Here is a 17,032-nt window from a genome sequence, read left to right on the forward strand (position 1 = left end):
TACAAGACAAACTACTAGACCAATATTATTGGATAGCATAGTGTTAGGCATTTACAATCCGTATGGTCATAAATTATGGTAATCGTAATGTAATTTAGTACTCATGACGATAAAATATCATCCTAAATATGAGTTTTCCTTTATAATTTTCCAAATAAACAAAATAACAATCCTAGCTCATTGATTAATGTTTACACTTTTCTCGTCTAATGGTTCATTACCTTCGGAATCAGAACCCTCGGGCATCGGGTAGTAAGTTCTACAGAAAGTTTCATCCACTGGTGTGCCGAAATGGAACAAACAAGTAAAATTCGAATCCGATATCCCAAAAGTCAAAACTAATACTTCCTTTTTTTTTTCCAAAAGTCCTGAAAATTCACCACCCATTCATCGAGAAAACAAATCATTTTGAAGTACTGCACATATCATGACTAGTGACTCAAATAGTTATAGAGTTGTCTACATTGAGATAAAGAAATCTTTATTACAGAAAGAAATAGTCTGTCTTTTAAGACTGGTTTACCTTTCTATGAGAGATCGCAAGATATGCTGACAAAACATAAGGCTCGAGGAACTGCCTTTTCACCAGCCTACTCTTGCTTGTACGGGCGTGAGCTCTGAAGGAACTCTCTTTCTCTCTCTGCAATAGAACTATCACTTATCTAATAAATTGAGAAGCTAGATTATCTCTGTATTATTTTGTCTAAAAAACTTTTAATCCGAGAATGAAAATCAATCAAGAATTAGGTAAACCATGAAAGCGGATTTGATTTCAGCAGGATCATTGTGACAATGCTACCTATCCAGATAAAAAGAGAGGCTAATGCAGCACACCAGATCAAAGTGTATTCTTATGTGCCAAGATCTTACAACGTTTGCGAGCAAAAGCAACTGGTTAGCACAAAAGATCTAAGCTGTGATTCGGTGGCGCCCCTTTGCTATTCTCCGAGCAATCACTCTACGGCCACCTTTTGTAGCCTTGCTGCAAAGTGACAAGTGGTATATAAGTAACAAGAAACATAGTTGCCAACTACTTTTTTAGACTTTCGTCATGTTTCTCTTCTACTATCAGCCACATTTCCAGTCAATACCAGACGCTCAGTATTGGCTCACAAGAAATATATTTTTTCGACACAATAAACAGATAAAAGACAATGGAGACTTACCGTGCAAAGAATCCATGATTCCTCTTGCGACGGAGGGTACTTGGCTGGAAGGGTCTCTTGGGAAATAAGATCATTGAATCGTTTGAAGAATCATCGGCTGCAACCACCAATAATATTAGCTCATACATAGCAAACAGAAGTTACACAAGTCACAGCATGCAGTCATGCCAAGGAAAAGACACGTGAAACTCTGCAGTAAAATGATTACAGATAAGCAATGCAGACACAATCCAAGAATACCAACACCGAACATAATAAGAAGCAGGAGTGAGTCATGCTGCCATCAACACAACCAGCTCAAGATCAATATAAAGGGGGTCATCCAGAGACTAGTTACACCATTACTGTTGTAACTCAGTTATTATCGGTTGACCTAACAGTAAGAAGATACTTTCTTTTATTCTGACATGCATAGAAATAAAACTTATGACAGATATTCAATCTCCTTTTATGCTGAATACAGAACAAACTAAAAGAAAAGGTGCATTCTACAATCATGTGAACAGTTTCATCTGAAATCAACACCATAAAAAACAACAATCATGGCATCTAGTTCAACAAGAAAGAGGCAATTGACGTTCTGAACCGCAAATTCTAAACAAAAATCTTACAAAACAAGAATATATAGAGCAACGCACGGAAAACATGTCAAGTATCAGTACAGAAATCAAAAAGTTCCCATTTTTGCACCCAACATAACACAAAACAAACCGCAAAATAACGGGTTTGGCATTTTCCCAACTTGCACCGCGTTAAACAGTTTGGTACAAGGCGAGTTAACCATTAATTTTCCTGCAACAAGTTTTATAATTTGAAAAGAAGAGTTCTGTTATTTGGTAAGTTCACAAACTTTATAACAAATACTGGAATTGTGTTTCACTACCTCCCCTGCCCTGCCCTTTGTCTTAATAAAATTCAAACCATATCAACATTTTATATAATCTGTGACAAGTATATTATAACTTGCACTGCATTAAACAGTTTATGGATGCAGTTTGGATTAAAAATTTCAAACCAAACCCAAACCGCAAACCACAGCTTGGTCAAAATCCAGAACCAGCCCACATTTTTTAGAATGCAACCAACACAAACCACAACAGTATTGTTTGGTGTAATCCTGACCATACTCTAAACAACCCTAGGCACCATCCTCTGAAAGTCAAGAATATGTCAAAACTCAAATTCTAGTTCAAGTGTTCAGGCATAGCCCACACTCTATTCAGCCGCAAAATTCGACAAAGACAAATTATTTTAATGCATGGATATCCCTAGACCACCTCAAAGACCATTTACCTCCTCAAATTACCAATAAAAGGCTACTTAACATTTTAGGAACATTGCATCTGACCTGCAGAAGTTAAACTCCGCAGAAAACTCAACAACTGATTCAAAGGACGTGTAAAGCCAAATGATTTGCACTGGATCTGTTAGTTTATTTTAAGGCCTAGGGATCAAGTGCTAAGTAAAACTCTTTCGAATGGTTGACGAAGTGCATGGCCTATTAAATTACGAGCTTAGCTAAACTTGTATATGAATTATAACTTATGAGCAAGTACTTTGTTTTTCCTCTTATCACACACTTGCACGTAATTCCTCAACTGAAACCTGCAGATTGTTTTAAGGACAAAGGAAACAAGGTGCTAACACTCTGATAATCAGTTTGCCACAATAGTTTGAGCAACAATGCACTCAAAACTGGACAGAGAATATCCATCATCTGTGTGATTCTCTCAATGATTGATGCAAATCAAGTCAGTGAAATTGCTGAGTATTCAGGGACAGATTTGCAGTTATCTAAGCTAGCGTTAAATATGCGTCAAACTCCTTGCTGAACTAATATAAAGATGATGCTACTCGTGCACAATATAGCATTCAAGTAGAATATCTTCCTTACTTTAAAAGTAACCATTTGGAGCTTAAACATTCTCCTATAATTAAATGGTGAATGAACAATCCAAAGGCTGAGGATTCTTACTAAAAACATCAACGCGCACGCAAGCTCAGTGACAAGCTCCATCGTGTATCACACACTAGCAAATGCTATATTAAGCTTAAGCGCCCTATTCTCTCTAATTGCTTGAGTCTATAACATCTCAATAATATCTCAATCAACCAGTACTTAGTAAACCATACATCAAAATTTTAGATCAAATTAAGCTCCGATTTCGCAATGCCCAATCAATCTTCCTCATAATCATCCAAATACACATCTATATCTCAAACTTGCCTCAATATATTTCATCACATAGAAAAACATCTTAATAATCCATTCACCTAATGAACATTTTCTACAATCACAATGTCAGAAATTTCACATAAACAAGGGAAAACATCATAATCAATCTCATTAATAAGCATCAAATCACTCATTAATATCTAGAAATATAAATTTACAAAATTTAAAAAATGTGATTTGTAGAACAAATTAAAATTAAAAGAACATAATTACCATCAGGCAAGAAGAACTCGAGTGAAGGAAGACCACAAGGGTTCAAAATCTTCGCAATCTCCAACCTCTTTTCTTCTACAATATTCTCATTTTCTACAATTTTATCGATCAACCAAACACGACTTTATTTCACAAAAAAAATAGAAAATTAATCAATCAATTAATCAACAAGAAAAGAAAAAGAGTGTACCATGAGAGATGAAATTGTTGGAAGAAACGACATCGTTTTGAGGAGAAAAAAACAGAGAGGAGTGAGGATTTGATAAGGAAGAAGAAATCAAAAGTTTCGATGCAGAAGAAATTAGGGTTTTTTGCTGAGTTGAACTCGGGGGTTTCTGAGTTAAACCCGAGTTAAGAAACCGAGTTACGATCGAAGCTCCAGAACGTAGTAGGGTTTTAGCTGCCATGTTTGGGAAAGATTCAGAGAGAGCGAGAGAGAAAGAAAAGTTACACTGAAGCTGGGACTGGGTGGGTAATGGGCCTGGAGATGGGTTTATTAGTTGAAAGACGTAGGAATATTAATGTGCTTAGTAAGCTTGTAAACTATTTGAACTCGACTTGAAATGTTTAAAACTCGATTTGGTAAATGTTTTGGTTCTGATGAGGTGATTTTTGAATCACATTGTCAAGTTGTGACTTGCAATTAAGGGCGTGTTCGGTAATAGTAGTTGTGGTGATAGCTTTTAGTTGTGATAGTAGCTGTTAGATGTGCTGGTAGCTGTTAGTGGTTGGTGTGTAGCTGTTAGCTGTCCAAGTAGCGGTGTAAAATATTGATGTTCAGTAAAAGAAGTTGTCAAAGTAACTGTTTAAGAATAACTAGTTAAAATTCAAATAAAACTTTAATATATAATTTATACACCACTAAAAGCTACCCAAAAGCTACAAATTGTAGCTTTTGACAAACACTACTGAAACACTACTTGTACCACTAAAAGCTACTTACACCACTACCTTGCCAAACACTCTTATTTTTTCTAATTAGTCTTTTGACCTAGTCAAGTCACTAAAAGCTATTTAAAAAGCTTGTGCCGAACACTCCCTAAGTGTTTTTCAAAGAGTTTTCTCTACATCTTGGATCTTGACATTATTCTACATGAAAATTTAGCTTCTTGTTCTTCTTTTTCTTTCTCTTGTTTGATCACATGTTAAATATGATGGTAACTTTGTGGCTAACCATTTAGCAAAGCTAGTTCCTTTTGGAGTTGAACAATATGGACAAATCATTCTCCTCCGAAAGGTGGCGGCGCCCTATATACTTATGGACACTTTGTCCATGATTTAATCCAGCTTGTTTTTCCCCTAGAAAAAAGTAAAATTCGATTTGAAAAATTCATCGTTAGGCTCGAAATATATTTTTTACATTAAAGGAATTTAGTGAAAAGTTATATTTATTCCTTTTTTTTTACATGTTATACTTTTCACACGTGCCAATGCAATACTTTGAAGACATATATCTCTTATCTTTTATTTGTAAAAATTTATAAAAAAGTACATATAAAAAAATACAGTATATATTAAGACTAATCAAACAAGATTCTACATGACTATATTTTTATTCACGTATAAATCACTAACGATAATAAAAGTGAAATTTTTGTGAATAATATAAAATGTCAAAATATAATACGTAAAAAAAAACGAAGAAAGTAATTAAATTTTCCATAATACTTATAAAAAATTAAAATAAGTAGATTAAACCAATTTATGTCAAAGCGTGGATTATGGACTAGGGTGCATAATGTTCATTGTGCACCCAAAAAGAACATCCAATCAATATAAAAGAACACGAACTTTTTTCAAGAACTTTTCTACTTTAAAAAAGAACACACGGCTTAAATTAAAGAACATGTAAATCTATATTTATAAAAGAACAAATGCTATAATAAAAAGAACATATAGTAAATGAACATCTACACTTAAGGTAACAGAACATATACCTTTTAAATTTAAATTTGAAAAAAGAATCTTTACTTGCAAAATTTAAGGAAACAAATAACAATAATTTTTTAAAATTATACTCTAAAAATGAAGAAACGATGTAGTTTAGAAGAGGGTGCACCATGCTCTACATGCACCCAGGCGCATGTACTTATTTGCGAAATAAAAAAAACTAAAAATAACAAACCCTTCTTAAAACTTAACCCCAACAACAACACAACACTACTCGACTACGGGCCTGTTCTCCCCAGCTTATTTTCAGTTCAGTTCAGTTCAGTTCAGTTCAGTTCAGCTCTAATAAGTTCAGTTCAGTTCAGTTCAGCTCCAATAAGTTCAGTTCAGTTCAGTTCAGCTCCAATAAGTTCAGTTCAGTTCAGTTCAGTTCAGTTCAGATCAGTTCAGTTCAGTTCAGTTCAGCTCTATTCTTTTATAACCATTTTGTTAAATATTATTATTATTATGTTGTATAATTTATTTTACTAATTACTATTATTATTATTATTATTTAAATATATATCATTACTATTAAGTATTATTATTATTATTATTATTATTATTATGTTGTTGTTGTTTCTATATATTTTTTTATTATAGCTTTACTAATTATTATTACTAAATTATTAGGAGGAACATGGTTTAGGTCAAAGCACAAATAAACCCACTTTTTTTAGCCCATAAACCAATCAAATCGCGTCAAGACGGTTTATGACGTAATTTAACCCAATCATTATTTTTATTACTAAATATTTTTAAATTATTAAATCTAATTATTAAAATAGTAATATTAATTTACTTCTTAGATATTATTGTTATTATATATCATGTCAAGTATTAATATATTAATACAAATAATATAAAATAATTATTATTAATTATCATTACTATCATTAATTATTATTATTAATTTATGATTATTAATATTATTTATTTATAACTATCATTTAAAGATATTCAAAATACTACTATTATTATTATTCATTATTATTACTTATCATTATAATTATTATTTAATATTCATATTATTATTGTTTAAAATATTATTTAATATATTTATTACATTCAATTTATTTCAATGTAATATAATTCAATTCAATTTAATTCAATTCAGTTCAGTTCAGTTCAGTTCAGTTCAGTTCAGTTCAGTTCAGTTCAGTTCAGCTCTGATAAGTTCAGTTCAGTTCAGTTCAGCTCCGATAAGTTCAGTTCAGTTCAGTTCAGCTTTGATAAGTTCAGTTCAGTTCAGTTCAGTTCAGTTCAGCTGTTTTATGCCGAAGAGAACAGGCCCTACTACCCCAATTTGATCCCTCAATAAAATTACTACCTTGACAGCAGCAGCCACCACCGAGCAGTCTCAAACCGCCGCCTATAATTCCGACTCGCGTCTTCGTCGCCCGTAATTCGAAGTTCGACTCATTGTCACAGAGACCACAGTAAGTTGTTTGGTTTAGATTTTTGTGTTTTAATTAAACATTTTCCTACTTTTATAAGTTTATATATACTATTAGATTATTATATTGATTGAATATTTAGATGTAAATTGTTGAATGGGGATTGTGGAAATTGTTTATTAATTAGTTAGGGTTTGCTTATTGTAATTCGAAATTCAAATTGACATTATTGAAATTGAACAATTTATTAACTTGGGAATGAAAAAATAGTATTAAGTTCATAATAATTCTGACTTTTGGTGAATTGGGGGGTGGGGGTTTACCTATTTCTTATCATATTATACAAAATGGATCCTGATTTAAGATTTCGGTGGCTTCAAGTGAAGTTTTTTTAATTGAATTTTTATTTACATGGAGGAAAGAGCAATGCAAATTAGTATGTTCATAGTCCAAACAAATTGTTAAATTTGTTGGTTAATTATATGGTAGTTTACATACTAAAAAAATAACAAGTCCAACAACACCAAAAACGACCTCCATAGTTGAAGCCCCCATTATAATTAAAAAAAAAAAAAAAAAAAAAGGGTGTAGAGAGTATGATCATGGTAAAGGGAAAAGTGTTTGTGGCGAGTGAAATTATATATTTTCGAATTTACTTTTTGGTGAGTAATAGTTGTGGAATTATATTCTGGAATTTTACATATAGTAACTGATTAATCTTTTTTTATTAAACTCTATTGTCTAGCATACCATCTAAATTGATAATTAGTGTTTTTTATTTTTTTGAGCAATTGAATGATTGAGTTGAAGTATCTTCATCTCAGCTAGAAAAGATAAGAAGAAACTAGGATAAGTCAATTTTTTTTCTAATATTTTTTAAACCAACCCACGCCCTTGTATATGCACGAATGAAAATTATGTAATTAGGAACAGCAAGTCACCTTCAACTTCAAGTAAGTTGTAGATGATCACAATTGCATGTGGTGCTCACTAATATTCGTAGCAGGAGTTCAGAAACATAACTTTGCTTTTTTTCTTCTATTTTTTTAATTATATAAAGGTGAAATTAATTATGGTTAAGTTCTACAAAATTTTAGGTGTTGTATTTTAGCCTTTTCTTTTGTTGTATATAGCACTTATGTATAATGAATACGGATTTTTCATCAACTTCTCATGAGGTTTTACGAAATTCATGAGGTATCCTTACGGTTCCAAAAATTCACCAGGTACCCCTTAAGTTTACGTATAATGTACCATATACTCTCAAGAATTTTATTGGTGTTGATTCTGCTAACTTAAATGACCTGAAATCAGTTGAACCAACCTAATTCGTCTACTAACCTACATTATGCCAAAAATGTTCTTTTATAGTAATATAAATCCCTTTTTTCATGTGGTAAATAGTTTTAATAATAACTTAAGTACCTATTAAAAAAAGTTGACTGCTTTTAAAAGACTTTATTAGGCATAATATGAAATGTTAGGGGAATTATGATAGATGTCAACTGATTTTGAGTAATTTAAGTTAACATAATCAATACCAGTAAATTATTGAGGGGGGTTGGTACATTATATGCAAATTTAAAGGGTACCTGATGAATTTTTAAAACAGTAGGGTACTTCATGAATTTTGAAAAACATGAGGGTTACTTGCTGAACAATTCGTAAAATATATGTAATTTACTTTTAGAACTTAAATTGACTTTCAAAGTAACTGGAAAATTTATGCTCAAGTATTAGTAAAAAGTGTTATGACCCAAGCCGAGCCAAGGCGAGCAACCCCAAACTCAGTCTTGGTTTGGCTTGGTAATACCCCTCTAAGTCCCAAGGATAAGGTCCATCTTAGTAAGGTATTGTTTGGGTCTTTGGGAAGATGTATTTAAACCCGGCAAAAATAAAATAAAACCCTTTCTTCTTCAAGGTGAGCGAAATTTTGGAGAGAGAAAATTATGGAGAAGACAAGTAAAGAGTTGTTGCAATTGGAGCAGAAGGACCTTTTTAAAGGTAACCCTTATTTTCTCTCTTTCTAAATTTTTCTATTTTATCTTGTTAATTTTGATTTTTTAAAAAAAATTGGATTGGAAAAGCAGAATCAGCGTTGATTGTTTGTGGGAAGAGCAAGAAAGTAGCAGAAGAGAGACCAAATCCTGAAGGAAAGCCCTTAACTGCACCACTTCCTAAAAGCCAAGGTTTTTTTTTTAATCTCTATTTTTCAAATTCTGAATAACGATATTTCGTTCTACTGTCAAGAATGAATGATATAATATGGAGTTGCAATGGTTGGTTTGATATAGCATCTATTAAGTTGTAATATCGATTTTTTGAATGCACTCATAACTATAAACAGTCGTACTTACTAGACATTCCAAATTCTTAGATGCTTCTAGGAGAATGTAGAAGTTAGAACTAGCATGTGCTACCGAGCACATTATTTCGCACATTTGTCACATATTTTGATCGAATGAGCAAATAGTAAAATGTGCAAATATATGATGTGCAAAAAGTGTGAGAGGTTCCTGGGAACACTATGGAGGCTTTGGCTGAATATACAATTGTTTGTAATTAGTAAGTTTTCAGTAATCAGTATGAGATGAATACATGATACATCCATTATTTGACATAATTTCGAATGAGATCAATTTGGAATATTTGAACTATGAGTTTCTGAATTTGTGGAAGGGTTGTGATTTGTGGTTTTCGATTTCAAGGAAGCAACAATGCTAGGAAGTAGGAAGTTTGAAGTTGGATACTTGCGGATGGAATAAACTGATGCTATATTTCTAATATCACCTTATAGTTACCTGTTACCCCTTTGAAGTCGGAGATGTGCATTATGTTTTTTGTTGTTGTTGCCTCTCCATTACGCTTATGTGTGCGGTTCAGCGTTTGTGCCATATATATTCAGTGCAAGAAAGTTCTTGAATTTGTCTTGTTGCAGAACTTTGCGGATAAGATGAAGAAAGGCACAAGGTTGGAAATGTTGAAGTAATAAATGGATGAATGGTTTGGTATCTACCATTTGAGTAAATTATCATAACTGGATTGGCCTATATGCTGTTCTTGTATAATTTGATGTATTTGTTTCATACATGTGTTCTCTTTTGGTTGCTATGTGTTAGCATTGTTCTCTTCTATGAATATCTATACTTATGCTCCTCATTTTGCTGGATTTCAGTAGCTGAAATAGGCAATTCTCAGTCTCTCCAAAGGGTTACCTTCATTGTTCATCTCGTTATTAATTCCAACCCCCCCCCCCCCCAAAAAAAAAAAAATAACATGATGAAACCTAAATATAGGAGCTTTCCAATCGATTTCTAAGATTTAACTGTGTACTAACTGATTAACGGTTGTGCAGTGCTTGGTAAGGTGAAGGATTTCTTAGGAGTACTATCTGAAGCTAACAAAACTCTCCAGCTCAATGCAAAGGTAACAACTGAGTACCAACAAACCTTGTAAAAGGAGTTACGGTTCCCTGAGCTCTTCAGGCGACACTCCTAATTACTTACTAGAATGAGTGCTTTTTTCAATGTGCAGGACAAACCAAAGGATTTCGACATTGAAGTTCTAGATGGTAATGAATCAGAGTACATTGAAATGGTATAGTTGAACTCCCTTCTCAGGAAATCTCAAATATTAGATGAGTTTTTGACTGGTATACCAGGACTAAGACTCAATTGCTTAATTCAATGTAGGATTTGATGCTTGGTGTTACTGATCTTCAAACTCCAGAAGCCATAGAAGCCGCAGAGGCTGCAATTGCTGGAAACCAGCCTGTTATTAATTTGTATTCCAATGATGGTTCTTCGGAATCAGAATCTAGCAGTGATGATGATGACAGTGATAATGATATTGATGAAAAAGAAAATCAGAAGCCTGGTTCGACTGGACAATCAGAAATGGAGTTAGATGGTTCTTCAACACAACAATCAGAAAGTCGTACAAAGAGAAAACGTCCAAAGATTGTTGAGCTTCCATGATGAAACTCCTTTCTAGGAACAAATATCACAATGGCGATCATGTTTGCCTGGGAGTGTTTCAAATGATGATTTGTTTAGATCTTTATTCTGCAGTCTTGTATGATTTTACATGTGAGCAATTGTGATCTATATGTAGTCTAAATTTTGCTGCTTAGTCTTATACATGGGTGGCTATTGCTTCGTTTTTCACCTCCGAAATTCTCAAGTTTGTACACTACCGAATGTACACGTTTGCTTTATTATATTGCAAAGTTTACGGTTTGCCCTTGTTTTTCACTGATTTCTTTACAGTTAGCTCTGGTTTCTTACATTCTGAGTCAATTATTTAAGATCATGCTGCAAATACTGAAGATAAGATTAAAAAAAGGAATTGTTCAGGTTAGTTTAAGTATGTGAGATGTAGGAACATATAACACCTACAATAAAAAGACTAAAAATATTGAATGAAATGTCCCTGTGAAGCAGATACTTGTCACAGTGAAACAGCAAACCTGAAAATGGGGCACAAGTTCAGGAGATGGCTTTTTTGAGAAGAGCAACTGAGTCAAATTTCATTCAATAATTATCAACCCTAGCCCATCTTGATTACAAATTTGTTCAGAGTACAACAGACAAAAGCTACAAGTCATAACTTAAGAAAACTGCTGTGGACAAAATCAAGCCATAACTTGGGGAAAACTGCTGTGGAGAAAAGCCAACCCCTTAACTCCAAACTCAAATCGATCTCGTATCGAAAAAAGCCAAAGTCAGCCATTTACAACATGCTACAATTATATAAATCCAAAATGGAAGCATTTCCTTAAGCTTCCACAACCAGAGAGTGAGACAAAATAATTTATGAACCAAAAGCAACCCAACATACATGCTCCCTTTGTATGTCTCTTGATAGCTTAAACTAATGGCTTCGTTTTCATTGTCAGCTAACTATCAGACAGTTTTATGCTCTTACTGGTCTTCTTTGAAAGTAGACATAATCCACTCGGCAGCTGCTGTCTGAGTGTCTGACTCCATGTAGGGAGAAATAAATATGGGAGTAACAGCAACCTGTCGATGAATACCATGAATGAGATGGTGGGAAAAGGATTAACATTGAAAAGGAGTTCCCTCCCAATTTTCTATCCACTTACAAAATTGCTTTCAAGAGCATTGATATCTGAATCTTCATCCGCTCCATCGTGTTCTTTCTCAATAAACTGTAAAGGATTCAAAGACATGAAAGTGAACCGAACTTGCCAATACAAGGCTAACAATGGCAACTAATAATTACTTTCTTCAATTTTCATTTTGCAATGTTTGTTTTAGAAGGTCTCGAATCGACAAACTTTCATGTGATAATATTACAAATGATGAAAATTAGATATTTAAATATCATGCATTGCCACAAATCGAATAAAATCTCATGAGAAAATATTTTCAAAATACACTAGTAAAATAGAAGTGGTCAAAGTTTGTGCAATCATGTCCCACATGTATACAGCATGGAAGGCTCCTCAAACAGAATTTATGTAAAGGGCGTTATGAATATGACTTTATAATGTTGTTGTAGATTATGGGTAAATGACTTTATTAGCTTGGAAATAAGTAGAGAAGTTAGTTAGAGAGAGGGGGTGGGGAGGGAAACAGAATTCTAAAAATTGATAGGGCGATAGAAGATTCAAGATTATACGGAAAATCATTGAGTTGTTTTAGCTTATCTTTGTACTTTGAAAGAAAGCAAGCCACTCGAAAAATTATCCATTTATTCTATAAATATTCGAGTTTATCATTCAAAGTTTATCCTCTTTTCTTACTCAACTTCACTAATCTGTTCAAACCATGTTGATTCATACCAGACTATAATCCCACATTTGCTATAGTGAACTTCAGTGTTTAAATTAATATGGAAATCAATCCTTACACTTAAATGTGCATTCTTAATATTCAATTTATTACCTCAAGGCGAAAGTGCTTTTTTACAACCTGGTTAGATTTGGATTTCCCAGAAACCCCAACTGATTCGATCTCTTCATTCTTCTTATGGCGAGCTGCACCCTGAGAAACATTCAAGTTCCATTAGAAGAATACATATCATGAGAATTGAGGCTGAGGAAGAGGCTAAGTGAGCTGCAGCCTGTAAAAGATCAATGAGTGACAATTTAAGAGGTACTCACAGCAGCAGATGCATCTCGACCAAGCTGTGCAAGCTGGAAGCCTAAACCAGGTTGATTAGACATGTATGAATGCTTTTTAACAGATGTAGCTTGCCAACACAATGTGGATCTCCACAAACTTTGCTTAGTCACCTTAAAACCCTGCCCAAAAGGTTAAGCTCATAGGTTATTGCCTACAATTATGAGCCTCAATGATGAATTTATAAAATAAAGATAAAAGCTCATTTCTGTTCACTAAAGCCAAGCCTGAGCTAATTTCTCCTAGGATTCATAGGTTCTAATATTCACTCATTTGGTTAATGAAGCAAAAATGTTGTCAAGGGTCATAAATTAAACATGCTAATCATTCTAAACCTCTGTCATGATTAACACTCATAATCACAACCACACGTGAACAGGTTTCAGCTATTAATATGCAATGAGATTCACTAATAGACTGAACAAGAGAACTCATCGAAGTGCTGGACATGAACCTTATTTGTCGAAGGCGATGTTGGAATTTGTATGCTGAATGCGCATTTATTAGGAAAGCTCCCGTTTTCTATATCCCTAATGGCAGCTTTTATTATTGGTACTGAAACAGCCACAGCATCCTTGAGATCAGTTTCCTGGCTTTCGTCCTTCTTCCTATATACATATCATAAGACTTGAGTTGTAAGTTACAAACCAATACAACGCAGGAATATATTTCAGGTAAAACGACAGTCTTCAACTTTACCAATTCAATGATATGGAAATTGAAGGAATGCCACCAATCAATGCTTCTCTTGCCCCAGCAACGACACCAGAGTAAAACCTAAAGGTCCATCATTGATAGAAGCAAAGTAGAAAGAAAAGGGAAGGGATTAGAAAAATTACAAAGGTCAACATAATATAGCACATATCAAGCTCTAGACTCCTATACATGACATAGGCAATTCATCAGGCTAGCTACACATAAGTTCTCATTGTAATGCATTTAGAACAGGTGGTTCCAGACTTCCAGTTTTGAATATGTTGGTTCCATGCATGACATTGACAATTTGTAAGGCTAGCTACACATAAGTTCTCATTACAATGAATATTGAACAGGCGGTTCTAGTTTTTGTCAATCTCCAATGCAATTTTGGACTTACATTCGTCACTTTCAAAGCAAATGATTAAGAATCAAGATTTAAGAGAGATAAAATCACAAACACGACTTACATATTATGCCCGCAATTGGATCCCTTGTTGATTCCACTAACAACCTAAATACAACAATGAGTTAGTTAGTTGCCATTATAGGAATCATTATATTCACAATTCCTGGAAACATGAGTAATACCAGCATCGGTTTGGACCAAGAAAATAAAGCCCCGGATAATGCCAGTGAGACGCAGTCAACAGGTGTGCCTGTAGTCAGCAAGAACCATAGCTAGTAAACTTCAAGAACTACCAAAGGCAAGTACTTGATCAATAGGTCTCTATAAAGATGGCTAACACAATTGAAAAGAAAGGACCAAGACTGAACATAGCGTAGTTATAGCCAAGAATACACATACACAGTATTGTAAATGTTTTCATGTAATTCTTTCTTACCAAAAATCAGTTGTAAGATCGCTGCAAAACATGATATAAGCTGTAGAAAAAGTAAATTTAATCATCTCATCATTTTATCTCAGCTGCATAACTCAGAATTAGGGACAAGGGTCGGAACAAGCTATTCTCAAGTAGAAGAACCAATCTGTGGATGCATTTTAAATGCGTAAATGACATCATACCATAGTAGGATAGCCAAGGGTTGCACATGGAAACTTGTAATTGAAATGAAAAACCAATCCTAGTAACATGATCTTGAATATCTGATAATCATCTAATTTTGTAACACTTCATTCATATGAAGTATATATGAACTACTTTAAAGAGAAGCAAACAATCATGGATTGATCATGAAATTACTCAAGAAACCACTTTCACTCATTGAAGATGAGACAAAATTATGTGAATATCGCATAGTTCTCATAACATTGTACGAAGGAGATTTCGGCCAGAACGAAATGTACCTGAAACCTCAAAAGCCGTGGCACCATGCATCTCAACAGAACTAACAGCAATTGTTTCTCCAAAGGTAACCCCATGTCCTGATGATGATTTATCCCTAACATGACAAATTAATTTTGAATCAACCAAAAGGCAACCCATCTAAGAACATTATCACATACCATAAACAAAAATAAGCACATATTTCACAACAAAAAGCAAATTAAACAGGCATTGAATCCTACAAATGCCACATCATGAATATTTAAATAACCACAAAAAAAAATCACACAACAGGGGGAAGAAACAACAACAACACAGCTAGAAACCCATGTTAGAAACATTAATACGCAAAAACTATATATATTGCATGAACCCTAATTTTTAATCCAACAAAAAGAGCAACCCAATTCAAAAAAAAAAAAAAACAATGCAACACAACATAACCCATCATAAAATATAATACTCATTCTAATCCTTATCGTTTGCTCCATTTGCTTTTTCATGGTCTCCAAGACGTAGCTTTGACCATTAATATCATAAACTATGTAAATATTAATAAACTCTTAACACAATCTATTGCTATATAGAAGAGAGAGAGCTAACATTTGCGGGGCACAAACATAGACATTGTAAAGACCCTCTTTAACAAGAGCTTGAACAAGGTAGGTGAGACCAGAAGACTCAATTCCATCACCATTAGTGACCAAAATTCTGGGTTTTGTGCAGTCTTCATCTTCAACCTCGGTACTCACATTTTCAGTTTGTGAAGAAGATGAAGTGGGTTCACATGATTCATCTTGTTCTGCAGATTTCCTTCTCAAAAGTGCCTGATTTAGGTTAGAAATTAAGTTGGGTGGCATGAAATTGTTCTTCACAGAAGTCATTTTTCAAAAAGATTCAAACTTTCTAAAGAAAATTACAACAAAAAGAACATGAAAATTGAAATGAAGGGGGGGGGGGAAATGTGCAAGAAATGTGGAGAGGAATTTTAAAAAGATGGGTTTTTTTTGTTTTGTTTGTTTTGGGAAATGATGATTGAAGAAGATGATGGTGGACCGATTCAAACGGTGTGTTATTATAGAGAGAAAGAGAATTTGAAAGGAAGAGAGAGGGAAAAGGAGAGCTGGTGAAACAGGGGATATTATTTATTCTCTGTTGTCCTAATTATTAGTAAGGATTAAAAATGACAAAAGAAGAGGATGATCAGATTGTGTAAAAAGCATAATTGCTTCTTTTGTGGAGTAATTTATGCTTTGTTGGATAGGTTAACCACTTCTTACCACCTCACACCTTTCTTTTTCCAATTTTGTTATCTTTGTGATTTGTAGCTACGTGGAGAATTTTTACTACATAGTAACTATTTCTTTCGTTCCAAAATATAATTTTCATTTCTATTTTGGGAATCAAATTTTAAAAACTTTGATCAAATATTCTTACTAATATATATGAAAAAACATATTCATTAGACGTCTTGTTAGATTCGTCTCAAATCTCAATGTATTAATTCGTAATATCAACTTTCTATATTTTTTACTAATAAGAAATAGAAGATATCGTAGGTCAAATGTACGTCTTGGAGACTGTGCAAAATGAGCACCCCCCCAAAAAAAAGGGTAAAGATGTTATTTAAGCTTAGGTGCGACCTTCCTCCTCCTATCTCCCTTAGGCTATGTTCAGTTCACCTTATTTTTGCTTATTTCAGATCTAATTAGATCAGATCAGATCAAAAAAAATAAGTTCAGATCAGATCAGTTCAGATCATGCTTATATTTAAAAATCACTATATCTTTCATTACATATTAGTAAAAATTATAATAATTGAATATTAATAAAGTACTCATTGAGACGAATCAAACAAGACCAATGACTATATTTTTCTTATATATTGAGAAAAATCTAAAAGATAAGATCTTGTTATCAGATCAGTTCAGATCAGATCATATCAGAAAAAATAAGTTCA

At 33.4% G+C, this 17,032-nt stretch overlaps 3 protein-coding genes across 5 annotated transcripts; 1 reads left to right on the forward strand and 2 right to left on the reverse strand.

The window, feature by feature from the left end:
• Positions 1 to 4,121, reverse strand: LOC104899798 (hypothetical protein). Of its 3 annotated transcripts, XR_007276504.2 has the most exons (6): positions 3,806 to 4,121; positions 3,616 to 3,708; positions 1,167 to 1,263; positions 871 to 982; positions 524 to 640; positions 1 to 368 (listed from the first exon to the last, which is right to left on the reverse strand). XR_007276504.2 is itself a non-coding variant. In XM_019250961.3 (5 exons), the coding sequence occupies exons 1-4, from the start codon at positions 4,020 to 4,022 to the stop codon at positions 910 to 912; spliced, it is 480 nt and encodes a 159-aa protein (XP_019106506.1). In that variant the 5' UTR covers positions 4,023 to 4,121; the 3' UTR covers positions 394 to 640; positions 871 to 909. The 3 variants fall into 3 exon arrangements, 2 of the variants coding, with proteins under 2 accessions (XP_019106506.1, XP_010685368.1); XM_019250961.3 differs by lacking the exon at positions 1 to 368 and having other exon boundaries at positions 394 to 640; XM_010687066.4 differs by lacking the exon at positions 1 to 368 and having other exon boundaries at positions 394 to 982; positions 3,806 to 4,120.
• Positions 4,122 to 6,839: 2,718 nt separating this feature from the next.
• Positions 6,840 to 11,194, forward strand: LOC104899799 (hypothetical protein). The gene is made up of 6 exons (XM_010687067.4): positions 6,840 to 6,983; positions 8,863 to 8,945; positions 9,032 to 9,130; positions 10,297 to 10,367; positions 10,476 to 10,538; positions 10,634 to 11,194. The coding sequence occupies exons 2-6, from the start codon at positions 8,891 to 8,893 to the stop codon at positions 10,916 to 10,918; spliced, it is 573 nt and encodes a 190-aa protein (XP_010685369.2). The 5' UTR covers positions 6,840 to 6,983; positions 8,863 to 8,890; the 3' UTR covers positions 10,919 to 11,194.
• Positions 11,195 to 11,458: 264 nt separating this feature from the next.
• On the reverse strand, positions 11,459 to 16,251 carry LOC104899800 (uncharacterized). The gene is made up of 10 exons (XM_010687068.4): positions 15,676 to 16,251; positions 15,093 to 15,187; positions 14,375 to 14,442; positions 14,254 to 14,297; positions 13,787 to 13,864; positions 13,542 to 13,695; positions 13,069 to 13,209; positions 12,851 to 12,949; positions 12,046 to 12,111; positions 11,459 to 11,962 (listed from the first exon to the last, which is right to left on the reverse strand). Exons 1-10 carry the CDS (start codon positions 15,954 to 15,956, stop codon positions 11,864 to 11,866), a joined length of 1,125 nt encoding a protein of 374 aa, XP_010685370.2. The 5' UTR covers positions 15,957 to 16,251; the 3' UTR covers positions 11,459 to 11,863.
• Positions 16,252 to 17,032: the final 781 nt, after the last annotated feature.

The sequence above is a fragment of the Beta vulgaris genome, chromosome 7, assembly GCF_026745355.1.
Source record: "Beta vulgaris subsp. vulgaris cultivar EL10 chromosome 7, EL10.2, whole genome shotgun sequence".
In the NCBI taxonomy this organism is placed as follows: Eukaryota; Viridiplantae; Streptophyta; class Magnoliopsida; order Caryophyllales; family Amaranthaceae; genus Beta; species Beta vulgaris.

Bases quoted from the DNA above. Each gene is read 5' to 3' on its own strand.
- LOC104899798 (XM_019250961.3), bottom strand. From the start codon at position 4,022: ATGGCAGCTAAAACCCTACTACGTTCTGGAGCTTCGATCGTAACTCGG. The intron at 3,709-3,805 runs GTACACTCTTTT...ATAAAATTGTAG, and splicing joins CAACAATTTCATCTCTCATG to AAAATGAGAATATTGTAGAA. The intron at 983-1,166 runs GTAAGTCTCCAT...GTCACTTTGCAG, and splicing joins AATCATGGATTCTTTGCACG to CAAGGCTACAAAAGGTGGCC.
- LOC104899799 (XM_010687067.4), top strand. From the start codon at position 8,891: ATGGAGAAGACAAGTAAAGAGTTGTTGCAATTGGAGCAGAAGGACCTT. The intron at 9,131-10,296 runs GTTTTTTTTTTA...ACGGTTGTGCAG, and splicing joins ACCACTTCCTAAAAGCCAAG to TGCTTGGTAAGGTGAAGGAT. The intron at 10,368-10,475 runs GTAACAACTGAG...TTCAATGTGCAG, and splicing joins CTCTCCAGCTCAATGCAAAG to GACAAACCAAAGGATTTCGA.
- LOC104899800 (XM_010687068.4), bottom strand. From the start codon at position 15,956: ATGACTTCTGTGAAGAACAATTTCATGCCACCCAACTTAATTTCTAAC. The intron at 13,696-13,786 runs GTAAAGTTGAAG...ATATGTATATAG, and splicing joins ATTTCCATATCATTGAATTG to GAAGAAGGACGAAAGCCAGG. The intron at 12,950-13,068 runs GTGAGTACCTCT...AATGTTTCTCAG, and splicing joins GTCGAGATGCATCTGCTGCT to GGTGCAGCTCGCCATAAGAA.